General features: G+C 35.3%; 1 protein-coding gene across 3 annotated transcripts in view; it reads left to right on the top strand.

The window, feature by feature from the left end:
* LOC112051026 (beta-arrestin-1) overlaps positions 1–26,700 on the top strand; it is a 127,217-nt gene extending 100,517 nt beyond the window's left edge. The window contains exons 3-14 of one of the 3 annotated variants that reach the window (XM_024089487.2): positions 181–245; positions 7,025–7,120; positions 8,320–8,380; positions 9,135–9,277; positions 9,835–10,061; positions 10,579–10,711; positions 11,148–11,308; positions 11,942–12,013; positions 19,562–19,705; positions 20,378–20,464; positions 20,741–20,857; positions 21,522–26,700. In XM_024089487.2, the coding sequence (XP_023945255.1) occupies positions 7,049–7,120; positions 8,320–8,380; positions 9,135–9,277; positions 9,835–10,061; positions 10,579–10,711; positions 11,148–11,308; positions 11,942–12,013; positions 19,562–19,705; positions 20,378–20,464; positions 20,741–20,857; positions 21,522–21,609 (1,305 nt within the window). In that variant the 5' untranslated portion in view covers positions 181–245; positions 7,025–7,048 and the 3' untranslated portion in view covers positions 21,610–26,700. Of the gene's footprint in view, positions 1–180; positions 246–3,381; positions 3,644–7,024; positions 7,121–8,319; positions 8,381–9,134; positions 9,278–9,834; positions 10,062–10,578; positions 10,712–11,147; positions 11,309–11,941; positions 12,014–19,561; positions 19,706–20,377; positions 20,465–20,740; positions 20,858–21,521 lie in introns of those variants that run through there. The other 2 variants (XM_024089486.2, XM_024089488.2) reach the window with 2 other exon arrangements.
* Positions 26,701–27,783: the final 1,083 nt, after the last annotated feature.

Raw genomic sequence — 27,783 nt, 5'->3', positions numbered from 1 at the left:
AAACTTACAAACTTACAAACTTTACCTCTTTATAATATTAGTATAGATATAGATAATTAGCAAGAGGCCCCGTTGCGACGGATCCGGCCAGCGGCATGTCTATAGGATGGCTCCTATAGTTACGTCGCTGGTTATAGATAACCGCTACAGTTTTAAACACAGTTTCGTCTGTTGTTGCAGGGCGGCGCGGCTGCGCATGCTAGCGTGAGGACTTCTGAGAGCCCTGGAGCCGCGCAGGAGATATCGTAAGTGCTTATGAATGATTTTTTTTCATTTTAATGGCAAGGTCAGCAGTCTTGACAGTCTTGACTGCAGTCTCACCTAATGTCAAGTGACGACGCAGGCTAAGATGGAAGTGGGTTTACTTCCAAAAGGTACAATTTTATTGCCATAACTCTGACGGTTTCTACGCGGGATTCTATCGGAGCGTCTTAGTCGGTGGGGTGGTAATTCGCCACAACCGATACCTACCACCAGACCAGACCTAAACCAATTTATAAATAATAAAGTCCTAGTAACCCGAAATTACTAAAGACCTCTTTAAGGGTTCTCAATAGAGGGGTTGGTGATGCTGTGGCTACAGCACCACCAATTGCGCCTATTATATCGCCTGGATAACGATAAACAAGCAAGACGATAAAGGTCGTCTTGCTTGTTTATCGTTATCCATCAATTGCTGGTTGGCATGGTGTATGGGGGAATCTTGCTTGTCTGGGGAAGTCTTACCGTCATGCTTATTTCTGATGCCAAGCAACATTGCCTATGTTACGGACTGAATTGCATGGTTGTCGGTGTGATTAAGGCACATGGAGCTTAACATCTACGCCTCAGATTGATGGACATAGGGCAGAATTTTGTAGGACGTGTACCTTTCTTTGCGTTCCCTGTGAACTTTTGCTCTGTTTGTATAGGGTGGGTTTTCAGTTACCATCAATCGGTGCATCTGCTTGGTACGTCAATTGTTTTTTCGGATTTGTCTGATTTTCGCTGACAATACCATAATAAACTCATTGTCGGAAATTGTTTTGTACTATTACCAAATTAACGTCATTGTGGTTCCCTTGATTATTCAAAAATGCCCATTTCGGACGTGCCGCTGGCGCAATACGCCCATAATTCGTCGAACATTTTGATAACGATTCCAGTATGAAATTACGTTTAAGTTTCCTCGTTTTAACCCGGTCTTAAAACGAGGAAACGTCACTCACCTACGTAAACGTTGAAACTGTGTGACAAATTCCACCAACGCTACGAGAAAGCTAATCCGATTTCTACAGCTTTGTGAGTTACAGATGATAAGTCTGCTTTGATCAGATTTTTTTTTGGTTACTGTAATGAAATAAATGTGTTGTGAGGTGGTGGTATCAATTTTTGTTTAGTTTATTACTGTACTTTCTAATTGTTGTTTAATCTATATATTCCGGGAAGTCAGTTCGGCTTCATAATAATAGTGGACGGACCCTAAAGATGGCTTCTTTACAGATGCTGTGCTCAGACCTTAGCAGGACCTGCCTCGCTAGAGGTTACACCTCAGTCAAAATTATATGATCATGATCTAACGTATTCATACAAACTGCGACCATAGAATCGATGTTTCATTGTGTTAAAATTATACGTGTATGTATTACAATTTCAAATTAATAGTTGTTGTAAGGACAAAGGATATATTTATTGGTGTTAAATATGTTCGATGTGTGAGTTTACCTCGTCCCCTCAAAAAAAGACTGACAATTTTGTTGATGAATTTAAATGCGATACAAGTCCTGTAGAAGCTAATTGATCCGAGATGTTCATCTGTTTACTCCATTTAATCACACAACCGCTAGGAACCCGTCCTACAAAGCTTCAAATAGCGTTCAACGTACTGTAACTAGGTACACTGACAACCAACTACATATCAAAACACTGCGACGATACCTGGCATCATGAATAAGGATGAAGCAACAGCCGAAACACTACCCGAATGAGCTCTGTCACAAAACGGTCGTACTGCAAATAAAAGCCTTTCCCATTTGCACACTGAACAGTTATCTCTACCAAACGTAGGAAGGTAGGTACTTCTTGCAAATTGCAAACAATATATTGCAGCGTATCCGATTGCAGTCTACACATTGACTGAATTATGGTCGTGCATGCGTGGAATACCAATGATGAGTCGTCAATGTACCTCACTCACTCACTCACCTCACTGACGCGAGCAACATCTATCGCTACGTTACGTAGTACCGGTACGGCGGAAGATCCTGATTCCTGACTAATTGTCGTCGCTCGCTCGGACGATCGAAAATCCGGTGAATCGAGTAGACGTCCCGACTTCGTTAAGTCCCATATCCGCGAGTAGGTTTTTGCATTACCCACTGCGCGATTGTTTTTTTTTCCGAGCAGTATTGGTTTGTTACAGCTTTTATTAGTATGTTTTTTGTGGTATGTTGTTCGGCAAATTAGTAAATCTATACTAATATTATAAAGCTCAAGAGTTTATTTGTGTGTTTGGTTGAACGCGCTAATCTCAGGAACTACTGGTCCGATTTGAAAAATTGTTTCAGTGTTGGATAGCCCATTTAACGAGGAAGGTTAGGAATAGGCTATATATTATCTCCGTATCCCTACGGGAACGGGAACCACGCGGGTGTAACCGCGCGGCGTCAGCTTGTTCATAATAATCCAAAAGAGTTATATCTAGATACTCTATATCTATTATTTATTTTTATTTTAATTCTTTATTGCACACAAATAAGAAACAAAAAAGAGAAGAGAAAAAAAAAATAGAAAAGTAAGATGCGCAAAGGCGGTCTTATCGCTAAAAGCGATCTCCTCCAGACAACCTTAAATAAAATATTTAAAGAAAGGAAAGAAAGGATCTACTTATCTCTTGAATTAACTAATTGATATTTAGCCCGAAACCGTAAGGTTTATATCAATTTTGATACAAAGATAACTCGAACTTTTGTCATAAAAAACCATCTTAGATTGCATCATCATTTACCATCAGATGAGATTGTAGTCAAGGGCTAACTTGAAAAGAAAAAACAAGGGAAAGAAAGTTTGTAAGGAGAACCTACAACAATCGACAATTACTATTGACTAGGCAGAGAAAAAGAGTGTATTGTTAGTACAATTTCTCGTAACTAGGAACTTCTAGTCACGGGAAACACCTAGTTTTTGCCATAAATTTGACGTTATGCATGCTTTCTGGAAAACTAAACAAACTACAAATAATTCCGATCACACTATCAGTGTATGTGCCGCACAGTGCGATGGCCTACAGGAAAATATAGGTACCTACATGGTATGTACGTAATTGTTTACATTGCGTATAAATAAATAAAGGTATTTATCCATGTGGTTTCGCAATTAAGTTACCAGTCGAGAAGTTACCTCCATTGTGAACAGAATACATAACCAATAGTAATAATTATTATAACAATATTAAATACGTATTATATATAAATATTAGCTTTTAATGACATTAATTCTGATTAAGTAATTTACGTAATTAGTGTTTTAGTGAAGATTACTAAATTTTAACTGACGATTGTTAAGGTTTGGAAGTGAAAGCGAAGTATTAGTGCAGTTGCTTTATTGTGAGGAGATTACAAATTTTGCGATGACTTTGAAACCGAAAATGAAGTTTCCGAGCAAGGTACCATTTTGTTTATTAACTTTGTGAAGGATTTAGTAAGATGCTACCCTAACATTTTGCAGGTAGATTTGTAATTAAACTTTTTAATTATAATTTTTAGGATTATAAATACATAAGCAGTTGTAGAGCTTTTTGTAAAAGTGTTTGTCCGGAGAAGTAATATCGGCGTGATGATCCGAATCGGTTCTTTACAAATAGTCAAACTTGATGATACGAAGAAATGCATAGCGGTTCCGTTCTGACTGGCAGGAAAAAAAAGTCAAACTTGATGACTTGAAACTTCAAAGTGCTTTTAACTAAGCCTACATTAAAATAAATGAATTTTGATTATAATTATTTCTGTGCTGTGTTCTACTGATGGGTATGGATGCCGGTAGGCCACCTACGCCTCAAGTTGATTATTAAAGCTGGCTAATTCACTAACTTTGACATATGTTAGTTAACTTCAACGGAATTGAGATTCTATGTAACAAATATCATCCGGTGCGTACTGACAAGCCTTCGTTGATATCGTACAGTAGGTAGATGACATTTCTCGGTTGCTTTGATGATTATTTTAATAGGTTGATAATAAAGACCAAATTATTGAATAGGCCAGCGCAGGGAAGCATTTTGTAAGACGCATTCCTCGCGTGCGTTTGTAAACTGTGGACTTTGTTGGACCATCTGCTTGGTCTTTTAATTAAAAATATAAAAACTTGAAGCTTTATTGTTTGTTATTCACCGACAAACCTATTCGTATATTTTGTAGTAGTTTGGTACTAGCAGATGTTTCATGGTTCACCTGACCTTAAGTGGAATGCATCGGGTGTAGGGCAGCGCATGTTTGCGGCTCTACTGTGTCTACGAGAAGCGTTTGTGTTTTTTTTTTTTTTTCAAAATTTGCCATATCTTTAACATGAACAAAATTTCCGTTCCACTCCATTGTGTCAGGAGTGGGTGTTAAGTCCTCCCATTATGGTAGGCGTCCATTGATCCGCATTGTACTTATCGGACGCATCGCATCAAACGGAATAAAATCCATTCAATGCGATGCGTACGTTGCGGATCAGTGGACGCACTTGTATGATTTTCTATACAAAGAATACTAAAATCAGTTTAATGCGATGCATCCGATACGTATGATACGGATCAGTGGACGTCTATGTTTACCGTGCAAAACTATTGAGCAAATATTAATGGATAATAATTAATTAATAATTATAATTCATTAGTGTTTTGACCATGTAAACATTTGACAACATGAACGATAACATTTCTAATTATAATTCTACATACGTAAACGTTTAATGAGCTTTAAGGATAATATTCACATTCATGCGTGTATTAATGATTTACCTACCTAATTAATCATATCGACAAAATTTTCAACATTTTTGGGTATTTTAACAACTAGCGGAATATTTCCGTTTTTTATATTTTTTTTTATTTGGGAAATACCTAATACTTTACCTATGTAACTCGACAATGTAGTTTTCCATCAGTTTCAGATCTATCACTATATATTAGGTTTAGGCGTGATACCGTAACAGACCAACTGACATTCGCATTTACAATACGATTATGTTATGTATGACAATATGATATAATGAGTATCTTAAACAAGTTCTATGGATACAACAAGGTACCTACTCCAATCAATCCAATCAACTAATATGTAGGTATCGGTTTTGAAACACTCATTAGCCGGCGTATCAGATATAGGAATATATGAATCTCTACCTCACACACATTATTTTATATGAATTATAAAAAAGTGTGTGTGAGTCATTTCCCAAGTCAAATTGATGAATTTCTGAATAATCAATGTTTGGACACAATTGTATCGGATTTCATTCATGTACAGACACGAAATTGTAAATAAAAAAGGCAAGTGTTTAAAGAATATGGCTTTGAATCCTGTATTAAACCTATTAAAAAATGTGGGTTGCTCTAAACGTAGGTACCTATCCAATATAAAGGACCATTCTTGAGGTATTCAACAATATGATCCCATATGATATCTGCCGCGATTATTAGATTTTACTAGCTGACGCCGCGCTTTCACCCGCGTGGTTCCTGTTCAAGTAGGAATATGGGAATAATATATAGCCTATAGCCTTCGTCGATAAATGGGCTATCTAACACTGAAAGAATTTTTCAAATCGGACCAGTAGTTCCTGAGATTAGCGCGTTCATTTAAACAAACAAACAAACAAATTCTTCAGCTTTACAATATTAGTATAGATTATGATTTATATGATATAAATATAATTAAATCCTAAATTACCTCTTCGACCCGATTCTAACATAAAATGTTTACAACATATAAAATAAAACGTTTAAAACTACAAAAATGACTTGAATTTCTTTATTCCTAGTCATTCTTAGTGAGAAACCTCTTCATATTTTTCAATTGTTTTATTCATTCGCGGTTTTCAGTCGACTTCTTATGAATTAAAGACTCTGAAACCGCATAACTTAGATACACGGTCGGTAGGTATTTCCTCGCTTAGATTCTTGTATACTTAGTAACTAATAGCGGGTTTTCTGTTTCCTTGGGAATATACCCAACCGATATATGTACATATATGTGTTAGCGTAGTGTATTTATAAATAGTATTTAGTGTATGAAATGGATTTAGAACAAAACTGATATCAACAATGCTGACACGTATTCGATTCCCGATAACGAAAAGTGGACAGTGCCTATTCAAAATAGTGATTAAGTAATACTAGTGGACTATACTCGTGCTATTATTATTGGGTACTAAGCCCCCATTAGCACGAGGGTCTTTTTAACGGACGTTAAAAAAGCGATCAAATACAATAAACGCATTCGTACATGTTAACACGACAGTGTTTTTAAAACACGACGCTTTTTTTCCAGCAGTGTTGCATTTTAAATTTTGGGCTTTGGAAATGCGACCTTCATTTAACTTCATACTATATTTGAACGCTTTTTAAACTTCCGTTAAAATAAACTCTCGTGCGAATGACGGCCAATACTAATACCTCGACATATCGGGTCAGCGAGAAATGACGTGGTGTGTATTACCTTACCTTAAAAGCCGATAGACGTTCACTGCTGGACATAGGCCTTTTGCATGGACCATTTATTCATACTAAGGTCCCTATAGAATGACCCCGCTGGGCATGCGGGTTGGTCATTCGCAGGGCTGGATTTTTCTGCACCGGTGCCAGTGCCATTTATAAAAATAAGAAGTTAAGAATGGTTATACCGCCATTAGTCGGTCGCCAGAGCCTCGTCGGTCAATCTGCACCACGAGAAGGTGAGGTTGGCAGTTGGGGAGGCTGACTGGCACTAGCCTCCCTCTTACACCCCGTACTAGCCTCCCCCTTACACTCCTGGTGTGTATTGATGGTTGTATATTGTTGCAGTGTTGCGGCGGGCGCCCTGTCACCATGGACGACGGGGGCAGCAACAAGCAGCGGCAAGCCACGCGCGTCTTCAAGAAGAGCTCGCCCAATGGAAAGGTGGGTTTGTAGTCATAGCTACTCTATGTGCCTCAGAAGGTTCAGAATCTTTTAACTGGCAATTAAACCGTGATTGGCGATCTCTACGAGGATTAGAAATACAGATATCCGCAGAAGAACTAAAGTTACTGACAGTTCAATAATTCGAAAAGCCGATGAATGTTTGCGTGCCAAGGTATTTGGCGACCCCGTGTCGGAAAGCGCTGTTTTGCTGAAGCCACCATTGAGTGGACTCACAACATTAAACGTGTAGTTTAGAAAGATGTGGCAACGCAACGAACATGGATGCCAAATTAATAAACACACCAGCCTTTTTTTTGATTGAAGCATGCAGCGTTACTTTACGGAAGTTCATCATGATTATATAATGATTTATTTATTTTGCTATCATCCGCGAAAAGCCGAAAGTTGTTAAAAAGATTTTATCGGTTACCTACTGTCTATTGACATTGAAAATATACGTAGGCATAGACAAAAGTTTTGGGCGTTAAATAATACTCGTATAACATACTCGTAATTACTCTTCTGAAACTAATAAGATATCTAATATCGCTATGGAATAGCAATACATACCAAATAGATGGTAATTAACTAGTTCTCAAGTTATCAATATTGTACGCGAAACTGATGCCATTTGACCCGTTGACAAATAATAATTGGTTATGTAATTTGGAATATTTTATATTTGGGTCGTCCTTATCAACCCTTATTCGGCTCACTGCTGAGCTCGAGTCTCCTCTCAGAATGAGTAGGCCAATAGTCTACCACGCCCAATGCGGATTGGTAGACTACACACACGCAGAGAATTAAGAAAATTCCCTGGTATGAAGGTTTCCTCACGATGTTTTCCTTCACCGTTAGAGACACGTGATATTTAATTTCTTAAAACGCACACAACTGAAAAGTTGGAGATGCATGCCCCGGACCGGATTCGAACCCACACCCTCCGGAATCGAAGGCAGAGGTCATATCCACTGGGCTATCACGGCACACATATTTGCTACACGGCATATTTGGGTACCAACCTAATTATAGTAAGGCAATCGAGGTCAAACAGTAAAATTTGACGTGTTTAAGGCTATATTACTAATCTGAGAAATACCGGAATAGATGAATGATTGGTGTAACGCTTTAGACAGTATACGTGTTAAAATAAATAAAGGGAATGTAAACTAAATATGTAAATGCTTTTTTTTCAGATCACAGTGTATTTAGGGAAAAGAGACTTCGTAGACCATATCACACACGTAGACCCAATTGGTGAGTACTGAAGAATTAAAATGTTTTTTTTTTATTAATAGTATTTAAATGTGGAATAATACTAATACTTAGTAATATTATGCTTCAGCAAACTTTACCCTTTGCTCTTTCTTTTTTTCGTTTGTATCTCATTCTACAAAAGCCAGATCGAAAACCCCATTTTAAATCTAAATGGTTTTAAATGGGGTTTAGTTAGAGTTAAAACTTATAACATGTCTATGAATTAATCCCGTAAACTTTGATGTTTTATCTTTAAATACTCAATGATTTCTTTGCAAAACATTTGTTGTATTGTAGAAAAAGTAGATAGTAATCAAACGAAAGTCTTGGCACTTATTTAACACTTCCATAGATTAATGTTACTTGGCGATTACTCGTGGCCAATTATTTAACAATAAGTAGAGCCGATAAGAAATCCTACTCTATCCACAAAAATATAAAATAAAATAGAAAACATTCCATATAGAATGTGAATCATAATATAATTGAAATCCTCAGTTGATTATGCTTATTATATTTGACTATAAATACAGAATACATACAGGTACTAAGTATAACAAAATAATACAATGAAGTAACATGTATTACGTCGTATCGTTTTACAAGAAATACGTCGTACCAGAGGCGTAGATAATCATGGTAATTGGTAATACGTCTCCGGATGAGCAAAGTCAGATTAACCACACTAAAAAAAAAAGAGAAAACAACAAGCAGTAGCACTAGGCACTTCTAATTGACTATTACTTAATTTCAGACGGGGTAGTGTTAATCGACCCAGAATACGTAAAAGACAGAAAGGTCTTCGGTCATGTCCTCGCTGCGTTCCGATACGGACGGGAGGATCTGGATGTGTTGGGGCTTACCTTCCGAAAGGACCTCTACCTCGCAGCTGAACAGGTAATTGGATTGGAGGAACATTTGAATTTTTGTTGCTTCAATTTGTTATTTAAAATGTTCTTAATGCTTAATCTAAGAAACCATAATATTTTTTGGATTGACCATTTACATTCCATATTTCATCTTTCTATTAGTCTTTCGTGTTAGATGTTTTGATGCTATATTATTTTCTGCACTCATTTTGTTTCATTTATTTATTCCACAAATTTTCGCTAATTTGTAGTGGCATACAAAAGTCCATATATAGATAAAAGAGATCAGAAGATCCAGCTGGGACTTCAAACTTTTTAGACTGTAGAATCATCAAAGAATTAAAATTGCACTAAAAGCAACGAAACGTGGGGGTTATTGACGAATGGCGTATGGTCGAATAATAATAATAATAATAATTTATTTATTCATGAGAAAGTACAGAAGGTTTACAGAACTCGAAGATCATAATATCTGAGATATTATCCTCGACGTGAGGTTTGGGAGTGCAGCGTATAATGTCGGGTCTGGGTGGCGTTGTTACCAACAATCTAAAACAAAATAATTCAATAACTCATTGTTTTCAGATCTACCCAGTGACGAGCACTCCGAAGCGGCCGCTGACGCGGCTGCAGGAGCGCCTGGTCCGCAAGCTGGGCCCCGCGGCGCACCCCTTCTACTTCGAGCTGCCCCCCCACTGCCCCGCCTCTGTCACACTGCAGCCAGCACCGGGCGATACCGGCAAGCCTTGCGGGGTCGACTACGAACTGAAGGCCTTCGTCGCGGACTCGCAGGATGATAAGCCGCACAAGAGGTAATTGACAGCTTTGATGCTATGTGTATTTTCTGTAAATATTTATATTCTATGATTACTACACTAATATTATAAAAGTTTTTCTGTCTCTCTGTCTGTTTGTTAACTTTTGGTGAGAGCAAAATTTTGCTGACTGAGTTATTGGCTCATCACTAGATGTTTAAGTGATTATAGATACGTTGATTAGACATTATGCGTAGTTTCTTCCCTCGCAGTATAGACGCTAATCTAACAATACATAAATACATTGCCCATTGTCTTTGAGGGTCCCCCGATTTTCTTAGAAAATCCATATGAACATATCTGTAATCTGGAGGTCCGCCCTCTGACGCTCACTGTAATCCCTCGACGATGTTGTTTCGACTACAATATGGAGTGTACACTTGTACAGCGATACAAAATCATATATTATTGAAACAGGGTTTTGTTGATTTGTAGATTGCTCACTAAAATAATATAGAATTTAGTTCGATTAACGATTACTGTTAAAAATGATGATGACTCATACAATTTTCAGAAATTCGGTGCGGTTAGCGATCAGGAAGATAATGTACGCGCCGAGCAAGCAAGGCGAACAACCGTCGGTCGAAGTCTCCAAAGAGTTTATGATGAGCCCCAACAAATTATATCTCGAAGCGTCACTAGACAAGGTAGAGTACCTTTTCTTATGTGAGATTAAAATTACCAATCTCCATTTAGACAGTGTCATGTTGGAACATAATTTGTAAGGTCGTGAAATAGTGATATTGTCTTTTGGAGAATATCAAGAATATCTGCCAAGTTCCTAAGTAATTTGATATTTAAGTGACTTCGTACGTTATTATAAGGAAACCCTTTTTTAATTTTTGAAGGGGAACAATTCTTTCATACATGATTTAGCGTAATTTTAATCGTTTACGCAATACAAGCAAATGCAGTACTCAAAAAAAAAAAAACATTTCTTCCCGTTCCGCTACATTTTTAATTGAAGCCTTCGTCGTTAAATGATCTATCCAGCGCAAAAATATTTTATTCCTGAGATTATCGCGTTCAAACAAACAAATTCTTCAGCTTTATATTAGTATAGATTTAATACGTTTTTCACAGGAATTATATCATCACGGCGAGAACATAGCTGTGAACGTTCACATAGCGAACAACTCCAATCGGTCCGTGAAACGCATCAAAGTGTCGGTGCGCCAGTTCGCGGACATTTGTCTATTTTCCACCGCCCAGTACAAATGTACTGTTGCTGAGGCCGAGAGCGAGTGAGTACTATCTCTTTCATTTTCTTCTTTGTAATACGTAACATAAAATATCATAATTGATTGACAAGTAATGTTATGTCGTTATATGATTAGTCCAGTCCACTGCTAGATCTATGCTTTGCTGTTTATTTTAACAATCCTAAACTCATAAATATAGTGTTATTAGTATCGAAACTATACGAGTAAAAAAGGCCCATTTTTAATTAGTAAATTCTGTTAATAGATGTTTCTGTAAAATTTACTTTCTCACCTGAAGCTAAATTATAATCCTCAATTGATATAGTAGTATATTTACAATTAATTAATTTAATAAAGTATTCAACGTATATTTACAATTAACTAATTCAATAAAGTATTCAACAGTTTCGTTGCCAAAGAAAATCTTTTACAATTTTAAAAATTGCCGATTTGTATGCTTCAGTTATATCTTTATAAAATACTTGATGTTCCAATCAATTTGATTTACGTCACTAATAATTGAATAACGTCTTTAAACAAATTATTCTACAAACTCTTAACTAGCACCAATTTAATTCGCATCACCTCACACGCCTCTCAAATACATTGTGATATAATTTACACGAATGATTACTCCGGCGAATGTACCCACAATAGAATGTGTTTCTGATTCAGGGACGTGGCCAAGTGGAAAACGTTTAGATTCCCCCTTATCGGATTGTTCAGTAAGAATATAAAAAAGTCTGTGTAAGTGTTTGGGAGTGTTCCTGGTTAAAGCATGCACCGCATTGCATATTATTCCAAATTATTATTATCCCACTACTAATTCTGCCTGTTCCACATTGATTGTAGCTTAGTTTTTTACCATTTACCCTATATCGAAATTTTTGGCTTTATATATAACACAAATTATGGATACAATTGGCCTGTTGGAATTTAAAATAGGGTGAAAAGAGAAGCGGTTGGGGGTTTGCTTTATTGGAACTATGGTTTTTCTATGGTGCAATTATAAGACATCCTTTGCCATCACTTGTAATTTTGGCATGTATATCACTATGTAAAAAGAACATTTTTTATATTTGCAACTATCAGAATGAAAAAGAAAACGCATGGATAAGTTCAAGAACAAAATTGCATAAATCAAAATTGCCTAACTAGCACATTCAAGTTATAAACTATAAAATATGTTAAAAGGGCTATTTAATAATTATATAATGAAGCGTTTATGTAATATATAGATTATATAGACAAAACCCATAAATTAGTCCTCGCCTGCGCAGTGCAGCGCAAATGCGGGGTATGACGTCAAAGAGAGATGAGACTTGAGAGAGGTGTAGCCCCTGTAGCCAAATGGCACGACGATTCTCTTTCTGCGATTGCATACGCATCGAAAACTAGAAAAATGTATGAGAATAACATTTGCTATCGACAGGTCACGTGATCAAGAACTGTCATTCCCATACATTTTTCTAGTTTTCTAAGCGTTTGCGATCGTAGAAAGAATCGACGTGCCACTTGGCTACAGGGGCAGGCTACATCACGCGCATGGTATCGAATGCATAAAGAATGCGCCTTAAGGCCTAGTTCGGACTACTTTAGTATTTTAGTCGAGTACGAACGATTTTATAAATCCGGTATATAAAAGTGGTAAATCCAAAAATTGTTTGTACTCGACTTAAAGTTGTCCGAACTAGGCATTAAGCTCGCGCCTCACTACTACGGTCTACCTCCCTGTAATACGTGGGCGATGACTAAGATATAGTGATTTGTTTATCGTTAATGCTGCAACCATTTATATAGGTGTTATAGCATTGATGGTTCAATTTATGGTATAACAGATGGATTATTCTGCACATAACCGGTGGTGGACAACACAGACGTATAAATGTATACTTGTATATTATATGATAATAATATCGTTAATACAATAACCAGCTTCTCATGATTCTGTTTAATTGGTAAAAGCAAGAAAATTTATTAATGATAAAACGAACTTACCTGTACGTGAAGTTCTATCATAATTATGCGAGCTGCTCAATTCGAAGCGATTAATATTTACTTGTAGTACTGGTTCGTATTTCTCGGCCATTTCCACGAATTGTTTAAAGAAAATTTAAAAAAAAAAGATCCTAAAACACTATAACACAACAAAGTGAACAGTTTCCGCTCAGTAGCGCCCCCATGTCGGTAATGGCGCGCGCGCTCATACGTCAAAACCTTCATTAAGTTCAAAGCTAGGTATCCTGAAAAATATAATGTAGAGCACAGGTATTTTTGCACAGTGGGTGGGATCTAGGGCGGGCGATAGTATTAATCGCTTCGAATTGAGCAGCTCGCATAATTATGATAGAACTTCACGTACAGGTAAGTTCGTTTTATCATTAATTATGCTTCGCTGCTCAATTCTCGCGATTAATATTTACTTGTAGATGTTTAAAGCTACAGCGCAAAAACTGTGCTCTATCAGGGTTAATAAGTATAAGGATAAGTTAAGGATTATTTAACTAATGATTAATAACAGATACAATCTCGAATACAAATTAAGATATATCTAGCAATGTAGGTAGTACCTATTACAATTAATATACTAGAAGTATATCTATAAACGAGATATCTAATATAATAAAGATCTAACAAGATAAATCAGTAACTTATTAAGTATGAAGAACTGAACAACCAAAAGAATCATTAGAATTTGAGACAATTTCTCTACTACGAGTTTAATACAACTCGCAAAGACTGTTGAAGTCGTGCTCCGCCCAGCGGTTTTAGGAATTAAGTCTACGTTAACTCGCATCTTTCGCTTTGGAAGCATGGCGTGTGTGAGCTAAACACGCTAGTGTCTACACCACTCTTGTAGACCACGTCTTTTATCCAGTTACTTAAGGTTTCACTAGTAACATTTGTATAGGATTCCTGTAACTAAGAAAAAGATTATCACTTCCAGGTTTCCTAAGAGAAACAGTCTTATCTTTATAAGAACATAAAGTACACGCAGGACATATTTCAGGGTTTTCATTAAAAAATGGTAATTTTAACAATGGATTTTAAAGGTATTAGGCCTAAGGCCTATGTTTTAATTTAATCTGAAGTTTTAATGGTTATGTAATCAGATTGAAATATAATATTTTTCAATTGATTTTTTGAAAACGTTTGAGCTGTCACTACAGCTAATAAACATATCATTTTAAATGACAAACTAAAAATTTCATTAGAATACATTGATTGTATAAAATATCTACAATCCAAAGGAAATCGTATTTAGGTTTAGGAGGACGGGATTTAAATACACCATTCATAAACCTCGCTATTCTATCGTCGTCTATAAATTGTTTCCCAAAACGAAATATAAAGCTGATTTACAACAGTTAAGGCTACCATATTGATAACCTATATCAAAACGCTTTGTAAAAAAATACAAAACATTTGGACTAGATGCCTGTAATAATTATTTTGGATGTTGCAAAATTTATACTCCAATTTAAAATAACAATCATACTGTTTTACACTGCTGAGGGGGGCGGAATACTGATGTGTATATGTGTAATTAAGAAGATTCTTAATAAAGTTTGCCTTATAAGGTCGCAGCCGCCAGGATAAGGCTTTTTTGAAGTTTGTGTTACGACCCATAGCTTTGTCTGTAATAATTTTATTCAAAGTTTTTAATAATATAACAAAAAGAGGGTAAGCATAAAAGAAAAAATGACCAATCAGTTGTGAAAGCATCAATGTGAAGGCATAAGAATCAGCTTTCCAAGAAATATATTTATGGCATTTAGAACTAGTAGACCACTAGCAAAAATATCTATTTTAGGCATCCCAAAATGTTAATAATTTTAGAAAACAATCTCCATCATCAAGTTCCAGTTCACACTCTGTATGAGTTTTATTTTTATAGATTTAAAACCAGCCATAGTATTTTCTGATGATTTAATCAAAATAGGAAGCAAATATAAATAATTTTCATTCCTCGCAAAAGTGTTTCATGCGGGACTTTGTTCAAAAGTGGGAATTGCACGCTTCCTATGCGATTGATACAGGCGACAGCAGTTGTGTTGTCTATTCATATAATAATTTGGACATTATGTAAAACTTGCAAAGATCTTCAACAAAAAAGAGCAGCAAGAAGCTAAAAGTATTAATATGAAGCTCTTTTTCTTCGCTAATCCAAAATCATTAGCTTGTTGACTACCGCAAAAGACGCCCCAACTAGTCGTCGAAGCATAAGCGAAGATTTCAAAAATATAAAAAGTATTGCGTATACGACTGGATGTTATTATCCCACCGAGTAAGCTCGTCAATGAGAATATTTTTGTGTAATTTCAAAATCTTTTTGTTCAAAAATTTCTTTATTTTTTTTTTTTTTTTTTTTGTGTGACCCCCAACCATATTCTACAGCAGTACAAATTGAAATTAATAAACCAATGTATTTAGCAAAGTCTCTTATTTTACACCTGTCTATAGAATTTAATTATTTCAGTTTCATGTTTGACTCGTTTAATTTTTTCACTTCACTTGCTAGCTTAATACAGAAGTTTTTTGTGTCTAAAATAAACCCTGGAACCATTTCATAGTACGTATTATGAAACCCAGTTTAATCAACAAGCGAACTGTAGAATCAATGCTTTGATGCAGGCAATAGCAGACATTCTGTTACACTGTTGACATTCAGAATAAGTTTTAGAAATAAGTAAAATATCCCCCAAGAATACAGTAGACAAAAAACTATGTAAACGTAAATCTCTACTACTGGTAGCTTTACTTTAGTAAAGACTAAAGGTGCTGTATTTACCCAGAAGGAAACAATTAAATTCATAACAATTATGTTGAAACTCAAATCGTAAATACTTTTCATAATCTGGTTGCATTAGTATTAAAAAATAGCCGTCTTTTAAATCGGCAGAGGCTAAGAAACATCCAGGAGAGACGAGCTTATTGGCGGTTCTGAGATACTCCATTTTAAAATGTGGAGTTTTAATAAATTTATTCAAAAAATTTGTATTAATAATAAATTAACATAGTTTCATGTAAACGTTTTTTCGCCATTTGGTTTGGGGACTAAAAAATCACCCTCCTCTCTATAGCATGGCGAGATAGCGTCTTTTTAGATAAGATTAGCTATTTTAATTTGAAAATCTTGAAGCTTAATCTTAATAGGTTATTATTATTATTTTTGGATAACAGGTAAACTAGAAAACGGAACTTTATATCCCTCTATACAAGATAAAACATTACGATCAGACGTCAGCTTGCGCCATACATACAAGAAAAGTTGTAACCTGCCAGTCACCTGGGGAACTAGTATCCCCTCTGTTTGTAGTGGGCATTGTGCCTGGTCGCTCACGATGGCGGCGCCTTTTGCGCTGTCACGCGCTTGCGCAGCGGCGCTGTACCCGCAGTTCGATGATGCATCGTCTCTGTTGGTCTGCTGGTCTTCGATTCACAGTCTGCGTGGTCGACTGCGGGTGCTTCCAGTTTAAATTCTTTTGTGGCGTAGAGGGTGTGGCATTCTTTGTTACGACTGGCTTGGGTTTGGGCACTAGTAGATCTTGACTCCATTTGGTAACAGCTTTGTTACCTCTTAGTTTCTCAAACAATACTTTATCCAAACAGATACGTGCCTCTTTTGGATTCCCTTAGAGGGAATAGCTTGTAGTTTATTAGTCAATGTAAAAATCAAAAAATTCACCTAATTTTCGTGTCTATGCAATGAGTAATTCTTAATAAGCGTGCTGCGGTACTGACATGCTTCAGTAGGTTTTGATTGATCTCTGATTTCTATGATGCTAAAGAAATATCTATAGCAGTCATAGTAGTTAAAGCATACAATGTTACACCAATTTTGGTACTATCTTTCTTCTGAAGTAAAACAGAAACCGCAGCTTTGACCTTATCATTTAAAAGAGGTGGCTTTATTAGTATTCATCTTTAATTTTATCTTTAGTTTTATCTTTAATTTTATCTTTAAATTCTGTTTTTAAACCATTAAGTAAGTACCTCTTAGTCGTGACGCCATGTCTTTATGCACATATTTTCCTGATAGAGAATCATCTTCAGGAGCGTCACCTATTAAGTAGAGTACATCCTCGTTCAAGTGGATAATATAGTCTGCACTACTCTCATACTCTGGTGGTGTAGCTGTAGCTGATGTGGATGGTTGTTGCGAAAGGTTTGAAACTGGCGATGGCTCAGTCATGTGATCACTAAAGTCGCCATAAGTCTGTACCTCTGGTCAGGTTGGTTGTGACAATCTAGCTTATTTTCAGAGTTATTTATTTCACATTTCACAGGTAACTCGTCTTGGAGATTTTGTAACAGTGAAGGTAATGGTCCCGAAAACCATTCGCATCACAAACAGAGATATCTCGTACTATTATTGGCCAGTGAAGGTAATGATCCCGAAAACCATTCGCATCACAAACAGAGATATCTAGTAAGTACTATTATTGGCCAGTGAAGGTAATGATCCCGAAAACCATTCGCATCACAAACAGATATATCTAGTACTATTATTAGCCAGTGATCGAAAAACCAATCGCATCACAACAAAAGTATCAAATACTATTAATAGCCAGTGAAGGTAATGATCCCGAAAACCATTCGCATCACAAACAGTGAAGGTAACAGTCCCAAAACATGTACTGTTCGCATCACAAACAGTGAAGGTAACAGTCCCAAAACATGTACTGTTCGCATCACTTAATTTGATACCTAACATATTACAATGAAAACCAATAGATTTGTTTGCATCTCAAAGCATTGCATGTTCCTTATTATGAAGGATTATTATGAAATTCGACGAGAGTTAGAACGTGTATACTCATATCAAACTATTTTTATTGTTTGTATCACTTTTATTTTAACATTATTTCTCATTGCTTCATTGCACATTCACGATAAAAGGTCAAAGGTACCCACAGAAGTTATAACATGAAGGTAACAATCCCATTGTATTGTCCGCATCATTTCTATTTTTTCATATGATGTGAATATTCATACCAATGCCATTGTATTATTTGTATCACTTTTATTTTACCATAATTTGTCTAATTAAGCACATTCAAGATAAAAATTCAAAAGTACCCACAAAAGTTGTAACATGAAGGTAACAATCCCATTGTATGGTCCGCATCACTTTTACTTTGCCAATCAAACGAATTATAACAATACAATTGATTACTGCGTCGTATTGTAGACATCAAATTTGCAAGTTTAGCTAAGATATGAAAAAGCTAAATTCTGACTGCAGAGAGAAAGTATGTAGGTAGGTAAGTGGCTACTTATGTGATTAACTTGGGATTCGAAGCTCGTAATTACTGATTAAGGATAGGTTATATTATAATTTTACTGATTACGATTACTAATCAGAAAGGACTAACCAGATCGCAAATAACGGCATGTAGATGTAGATCGTGAGTATGTTTTACGTCATCGCTTTCGTAATTTTGCCTCCAATTTCTCAATCCAGCGTAATAAATACTCGCTATTATCACTGCCCACTAAGCACAGCTTACGCCTTTTTCCCATGTTTAGAGCTGAAAAACACTAAGAAACGCACTAAAAGAAACTTAATATTTTAAGAAAGTAAAATACGAGGAGTGGCCGGTACTGCACGAAAACAGATAATGAAGGTTTTGACGTATGAGCGCGCGCGCCATTACCGACATGGGGGCGCTACTGAGCGGAAACTGTTCACTTTGTTGTGTTATAGTGTTTTAGGATCTTTTTTTTTTAAATTTTCTTTAAACAATTCGTGGAAATGGCCGAGAAATACGAACCAGTACTACAAGTAAATATTAATCGCGAGAATTGAGCAGCGAAGCATAATTCCAAAGTACCTACATCTTTCTACAGAAGTTTATTTTGTCACCACCATTACAGTTAGTAGGAAAGTCGAATATTTCCATTTCATGGATATTGAAATTGATTTTACGACGGGTGAAGCGTTAATGGAGATGCCTAATTAGTGTGCGTTGCGTTACATTGCGACGACTGATAGTCGTTTTCTATCTATTTTTAAAATTATATTAATGCGTTGCGTCGTCGCATGCGACGTTCCAACGGCCGCCAGTCAGTGATCATTTGTTTTTTATGCATTGTTGAAACTGACTGTGTGCGTGCGTCATCGCATCGTGGTGTGGCTTACAATGCGTAACGCCCTAATAAGGCATCATCCTAAGCAAACATTGAGTATAAACAATAAAGTAACTGCAAACGGACAGACCTGACATTTGAAAAGTGCTTGTATACTACTTAAAATAAATGAGCTTTGACTTACCTAGTGCCTGTTTGTAGGGAGGGCTGCCCGGTGGGGCCCGGCTTCACGCTGAGCAAGGTGTTCACGCTGACGCCGCTGCTGGCCAACAACAAGGACAAGTGGGGGCTGGCGCTGGACGGGCAGCTGAAGCACGAGGACACCAACCTCGCCTCCAGCACACTGTGAGTCAACTGTTCCATATATCTACTTTCAACACCAGACTTAAAAGGAATGTTATAAAGGGCAGGGGTCACCAAATGGCGGACTGCGGTCCTCCTCCATTGTGTGCGGATCGAAAAAATATATCCCCCGCAGTATAAATTTCGTTCTCGACTCACTTAGGAACATCTCCAGTATTTAATGTCAATGGCTTGCACCAATTTCACTCCAAACCGATCGCAAAGGTCATTTCATTTTTTTAAATGGAGCCCGAGCAAAACTAATTAATGAACCCTGGCATAGGGTCGAAGTGGTTCGATTTTCGAATTCCGCGGCCACTCATGAAATGTAATAAGATAGAACACTGTCAGACATTAATGTTTTGCATGATTTTTTTTTCAAAGTGTGTCGGGGCTGAGATTTTTTAAGTTAAAAAATTTACGTGGCTGCTGAAAAATAATCAAGCTAGAGCACCACAAAACTACCCAATGCCATTTTACATGTCTGTTTGTGTTAGTTTTGGGACACTGAAATGACTAATATGTGTCCAAACCGCTTAGTATGTGTCCAAGGGACATTTACAAACCGGTGCAAATCTCCGTAACGTCGAGCATGATAGAGCAAGGAGCAACGAGATTAAACAGTCGCTTTTTCCAGATTTTGATTAAAATAATTGTTTTTCTCTTGTTTTTCAGTATTGCAGATCCATCGCAGCGCGAGAACTTAGGCATTATAGTACAGTACAAGGTCAAAGTGAAGTTGTGCCTCGGACCTTTGGGCGGGTAAGATATCATTTTAAAGATAAACCTTTACCAAATGTTATTATTAACTATTAAATTTTTACATTAATGTAAAAGTTATTAAGGTTTCCAAACGCACATTAGTCTGTGAAGACTACAACAAACTCAGCTAAGCTTTCACTTGTTATCACCATCTTAGTGCTACTTAGAGCTTATTGTCTGTGATGTAATGATGATACAGATGCGAAGATTTTTTTTATCGTTAATGTATTCTTACATTGAGTCGAGTAAATGATCACTGTCACGTTTCGTGTGCAGCGAGCTGAGCGCCGAGCTGCCGTTCATCCTGATGCACCCCAAGCCCGAAGAGGAGTCCCCGCGGCCGGCGCCCGAGCCCACCCCCGACCACGACCTCATCCAGCTCGACCCGCACCCGTAAGTAACCACTCTGTTCTCTACCACGCTCTGTAGTCTCATCATCGTCATCGTCATCATCATATCAGCAAAATTCAGGAAAAATCAGAAAATATGTAATTTCGATTTGTACGAGGTAGTCTGCTTTAATGGCTGACTCCAACATTGTTTGATTGTGGCGAAGTCCACACACATATTACACGCTTTATACGTTTATTAGCTTCACTTGTAACTGTGTATGTAATAAAATATTGGAAACATAATTTGACCCACTTCCCGGTCTTCGATTATGCTGAAATTTTGCACACGCTCTAGAGTTCTGATAACAATACATGACTAGCTAAGAAACGTCATTACAAATTCAATATGGCGGCCTCCCCAATCACTTTTAACTATGTAAGAAAGACAAATCTTGGAATCTTAATTTGACCCACTTCCCGGTCTTCGATTAGGATGAAATTTTGCACGCGCTCTGAGTTCTGTTGCCAATACATGACTAGCTTAGAAACGTCATTACAAATCCAATATGCATATCAAATGAAAGGGTTTGCTTTCAGGAATACGAAAAAAATTGTCAAGTGACTTAAATGCAGTATTTTTAATTTTTAAAGCGTGCTAAAAGCGTGTTTTAGTTTTAAAACTATTTAAAAGTTATTATTTATTATATAAGTATCGTTATTTTCAGAGACGAGAACGGTCAAGAGCAAGACGACGACATAATATTCGAGGATTTCGCGCGCCTCCGGCTCAAGGGCGCGGACGCGGACGCTTGAACGGGCGTCACTGCGCGCACGCACGCAACGCGTTGCGTCCCGGCTCTACTGCAGCGCCTCGTGTGCGCTCTCGACCTTAGGACGGAGCGTCGCTTGGCATATCCCGAACCGATTCAACAGCTCTCGGCCAAGTGACAAGTACATAAACAAGTACTGATTGAGAACAACAAATAAGTTACGATATAATTTCGCAATTCTACTAAAATCATACAATACATTGAAAATAGTAATTTTCGTTCGAGATTGGTCGTGAAAGAGATTTCGATCGATAGTAAATGAGGTTTGTCTTGACGGAGATTGGACGCGAACGTGTGGAAGATACGACGAGGAAAAAATTTCGTACATAGGGAATGAATTTATGGTTCGCTTGGGCCTTATAAAAAGGTCTGCAGAATTTATGGACAATTTTATAAATGTGGGTAGCACTAAATTAATACCCGGAGTCTAGGGACTGTGGTATAATTTTGTTATTTTTTCTGTATAGTGGCTGAAAATAGACCCTTAGTCTTTAATAATGTCGATTTTACAACTATTGTGTCTATTATAACGGGTCATTGTCTTTTTAAATATTGTTTTTCTAAATTATCTCAATTGTGAAGTAAATTTTCTTTATCCTCGGAAATGATTGTAAGTAGATTTTAGATGTGTCTATTCCATTTCTATTGACATTAAATTTGTACAGAGTAGTTAGCATGAAAATAAAACATTTTTAAATGCACGTAATATATCGTCGGAATGCGAATGAGTTGTATGGATAGCCACGCACAATGTAAAATGAAGCGTAGTGTACGAACGAATTTAGTGAATCAATGGGACGATTGTAAAGACACCTATCAATAAAATACGTTATGCAATTTTAAAACTTAACAATGAGTTTTAATACAGTTTATTTTTAATACGCATTTTTTTGACAAACAACGTTATAGCAAATCTTAAAGCTTCAATGCCTTAGTTTAAAAATACTTAAAACTGCCGTTTTTAGCTTTTCTGTAAAAAATATCACTTGTTACGTTTTAGAATTGCTCAATCGAATATCCCTGTACATATGTTGAGGATTTGACTCTAACACATAATGTACGCCTATTCAAATAAAGGATTATGTGTCTAGTGAATAGAGTTTAAATTTGATTGTGACGTTTTCGATCACAATATTAATTATACGAACATAAGTTTTGTGTAGGTGTGAGGATTTAGATTTTCAACCACGTTTAATACTGATACGCAATGGTGCGAAGTGTGTACCATTGTCGGACACTATTTCGGTGGGTGGTCCTCGCCGAACTGTAAAACGTTTGAATGTGACGCTATGCTTTACACGCTAGGCCAATGCAACACGAAACAAGGATAACCGCTACAACTCTGAGAGTACCTAAGAATAGCGCAAAACATATTATTATAATTAAAAATTTTATATACCTAATATTTGATGTATATTATATGTGGAAATTTTATTTTTGAATAGTTATTGATTAAATAATCGAGTACAATTTTAGGTTTTTATTCGTTGACGTTATTTTTTGGCATTCATCATTGTCCGTCTATACTTTTCTGTATTAGTGAATTTATAGTACAATGTGTTTGTTAATGTGCATTTATAGAATAAAAAAAATGTATTTTGTATCTTAATGTTGTTTACTTTCTCGGGTAGTGGGTGTATTTATGAAATATTATTAAATATGAGAATCGTTCAATGGAATATTGATTCTAAAACATGTATTGCACAAATATTACCATTACATAAAATATTTTGTGTATTTAATCTTTTGTCGATAGAATATTATTGCTAAATATGATTTGTTATTTTATTTAAAATTATACCAATATATCTTCACAGTTAACAAACAGTGGTATTTTAACAGATACACGCTGTAAGATACTACAGTTACCTAACCAAAACGAATAATCATTAAAGAATAATTTAAACAAAATATTAAACTTTGCTACTGCTAGTTAGTGTGTAAAACCAAATTTCAGGTGATTTTAGAAACGTGTTTTGATAACTTCCAAGGATAATAATTGAAATGCATGTTGAAACAACTTTTTGAAATCACCTAAAAATTTTAATTTTTAAAATAAATGCCGAACAATAAAAAAATCGGCACAAATGCTTTTTCTTTGACAGTTTTAGAAATATTTTTCTGTCAATTCTATGATTTGCAAATAATATATTCTTGCTGAAAGAACTTGTCATGAATATGTCAAGAAGGCTAATAATATTTTTATAGCCCCTTCACACTATCTTATTCTTTGTCTAGAGAGCCTACCGCCTTACGTATAACTTACGTGTAGACTGAAAATCTTCGTACATTCAATTGGAAATATGTGCATATAATTTTTAAATATTACATGAGCCATATTCCTGTTCACCTCCAAGTCAGAAAGACTATGGTTAGGAATGGGTACAACATTCTGCGGTGGGCGGATATTGAACCAAAGACCTCGCGGTGTTGAGTTTATACTAATGGAATTATTAAGATGTTATACATCACAAGACACGGTCTACAGATGTTCCGATTCGATAGAGAAACGTACGCAGAGGGTTTACGGATCTGGGTGTCATGACGATTAGTTTCGTGGGGTTTTGTGGAAAATAGCAAAACGTGCGCGACGCTAACTCAGTTAAGACAATTCGTCGAACGCTTCAGCTAGTAGGTACATGGCTAGTGTGAAGGTTCTCTAAATCTATGTACATTTGTTCCCTGTACAGTAAATAGTTGTAAATTATGTGGCATCATTACTTGTAGTCTAAGCTTTTTAATGCACAACATATTTTGAATATTAATGTTACATCTGCATAAGGAACAAGTATTTTAATATTATCTATTGTTATTACTTCATACGTGTTTTTCATTCAGCGATCAACCGCCTACAAACGCTTATAGTCAGATTTATATTAGATGTGTTCACTTTTGTGTCATGATACCTTACAAGTTGGGTCAAAATGGGTTATTTGTTTTGTATAAAGGATAAAGATCATGGTTAAAAATGCAATAACTAGAAATATTTCAAAGAAAAATTTTAGTCAAATGTCTAATGTACTTTTAAATAAGACTGTTATTGAAACAAATGCATAGAATCTTTATACAAAATGTATGATCGATCAATACGATCTACGATGTATCTTAATGTAATATAAATTTAAATTGACAGAACTTTAATGTCGATATCGTTTATCATTAGATTAGGTTTTTATTTTTACCTACAAACACCTGTAGGTTTTATTAATAAACCTGCTTCAGTGTTGCCTTTTTACTATAATATCTGTGAGTTTCAGTTCTGTCAATTTTGTTTGGATATATTTGTGTGTGTGGCAAAATTAATGGCAATAATAATGATAATTGTTTACAATTTTTTGCTTGAACACGAAATTTTATGAGAGAGTTTGTGAAATTGTTGTCATGTAACCTTTATTAAGAAAAATCATCGTGGTCATGTCTTGTTGCAGCTATGAATTTAATTTGAATAAGACAACCACAAGACAAAATATTTTTTTACAGTTTATTACCATTTGTAAATATAATATAAATAGAATACATGCATGTGTAAATGGTTTATTAGGGTGTGTGTGGGAAGACGTTTGACTACAAGAGATTGTCCATATGATTTGAATTATCTGTCATTCGACACACACCCTGGCAACACTGCATACATAATTTCATCTGCCTTTGTGATATCTGTAAACTATATGGTCAAAATGTTTTATAAAATTTATCCAACTTAAATGAGAAATCAGTTACAATTTGAATATGTCACCGTAAAATTGTAAATACCGTTACATTGTAATACATCTCGCAAGATTGTGAACTTTCGATAGATTGGAAGGATTTGATTTTAAATTTGTACGGTCACAAATAAAAAAATACCTAACCTAACCATTGGTTTCTGAGCCATTCAAGTTCCGGTTCTTAGGAGTAGTAATAGAGTTCACTATCTATCGACAGTTCTCAATTTTGCGAGATAGATTATAAACTAACGTTATTTACACCATTACGGTGAAATAAACATATAATGAGTTAGAAATTACTGTATAATTATTATTATTTAATTAATTATTTTTATTTTAGTTTTTAGAATGTACCTATGTAATGTATACAATTTTAGTGGTTATGTAAATGAAAATAGGTCAATATGTTCAGCATGCACTTTCAATAGACATAATACAAGTCACTCTATATACAATTATACAGCATAATATACTCTGTTGGCTTAGGTCATTTAGATAACAAAACCTGAAATAAGTATGTTTAGTAAAACTACCGTTCGATTATTTTATTCAAATTTATTTTTGAATATATTCATTTTACATTCATAAAAATGTAGGCACTGTTAATTTTTTTGTTTACCGTTGTACGTTTTGTAAATTATCTAAGCCGACAGAGTGTAAATTCGATATGTTGAATTTAGTGGACAATTGAAACAACATATTAAAACAGCCTTAATTTTATTGAATTATTTAATTAACAGGTCTGATTTGACACAGAAAAAGTGCGGGTACTTTTATTTTATTATTTTTTGACAAATATGAATATAGTGGGTAGGTATAATATAAAATAATTATTACTTATTGATTCCTATTTCCAAGAAGAAATCTATCAATTCGGTTATCTAACATTCAAGTATCAAAATGTCTTACACTAGCACCTGGAGAACCCTAATGTCTGTCAACAATAATATTTTTGACTACTAAGGTATAGCACATTGTTTCGTACCATAGAGCAATAACCACGCAGAATTAATATCGCTCTTATTTTCGTTGCAAAGGGACGAAAGAGAGCAATATGTAGACAAAATTATCTCGTAACGAGTATCTCCCCTTTTTGTTACCGAAAACCCACTATACGCGTACTTTTATACATAAACCAGAACTGTTACCAATTGTTTAGTGAAGAATTAATTCGAAAGTTTGATTCAAACTATGTTTAAAAATAAACGAACCTACGCAGAATAGTTGAAGTCCATAGAGAGTAAGCTAAGTAAATAGCAAAGCGTTCGAATGTGGTGAACATAAAAATGCGCAGTTACACAATTTTTTTTTTAATTTTACATCGAAATCTTTTTTGATGTACTTTTTGAATAAATATGTAATCTTTACACTTGTTGTTTTAATTATAATCCTAATTAATATATTGACTAAATCAAACTACTGTTTTGGTATGCATGGTATGGGATCCGTTATTAGAAATATATAGCTACCCTCATTTGTTATTTTATTGTGATTAGATTGATGAATGATAGAATAAATGATTAATAATATTCATCTTGACTCATTGCACATAAGTTGCCTAGTTAAATCGTGACCAAACATAAAAAAATATTAAATTTATAACTGAAAATTTTTGGTCTACTTCCCTCACCTGTTATTTCAAAAAATCGTTCACTAGGTAAAAGAATATACCAAGCAGAACAAAAAACTTCACTAAAGAAGCTTAACTTCAAATTCTCCACATCCATCCATCTTGAATAAAGTTTTAAATCCAGTTTTTTACAACATTGTTAGCTGCAGCAGTTTTTTTTTTAGTTTAACAGCTACGTTGTACTATAGTCTGTTTTTAATTCCGTAGAATTCTGACAGTCCTATTCCCGGCTCCATTTGTCAGTCACCTTTAAATTTTCAGTTGTCACAAACCTTTTTTCTGCGTGTTTTTTTTCATCAAACCAAGCTTAAAATCATTCATAGTATGAAAATTTATATTACCTAAATTTATTACGGAAAAGTAATTTAAATAAGCAAAACCCAAATAATGCACACTTTAAAGCAAAATAAATAAATAAATTAATAAATTTATTTTGCAAGGAAAAAAATAAGCATCAAGTGATTATATAAAGCTATATAGTCCATTTACTAATTCGGTGGAATACTTGGTGGTTCTTTATTCTTAATCAACCTTTATAAAATATGATAAAGATGACAAATTCAACTATAACGAAACTTATTCTTTCGATTCTAAAAATGAAGTTTACTATACAGGCTTAAGTTTCAATTTAATTAAAATCAATAACATTATCTCAAATTTCAGTAATACAATTTACAAAATATCAAATTGTGTGAAAATGACGAAAGGAAAAAATATCATCAATTACCCAGACCTGGGAAGAAAGCAGATTCAGATTCAAAAACCTTTATTATAAAATGAAGCATTAATTGCGGTGTAATTTCGACTATATATAATTTCA

This window comes from Bicyclus anynana, chromosome 1, assembly GCF_947172395.1.
Source record: "Bicyclus anynana chromosome 1, ilBicAnyn1.1, whole genome shotgun sequence".
Classification (NCBI taxonomy): domain Eukaryota; kingdom Metazoa; phylum Arthropoda; class Insecta; order Lepidoptera; family Nymphalidae; genus Bicyclus; species Bicyclus anynana.
Note: the sequence above shows the minus strand (reverse complement) of the source record. Positions and strands in the feature narration are given on the sequence as shown.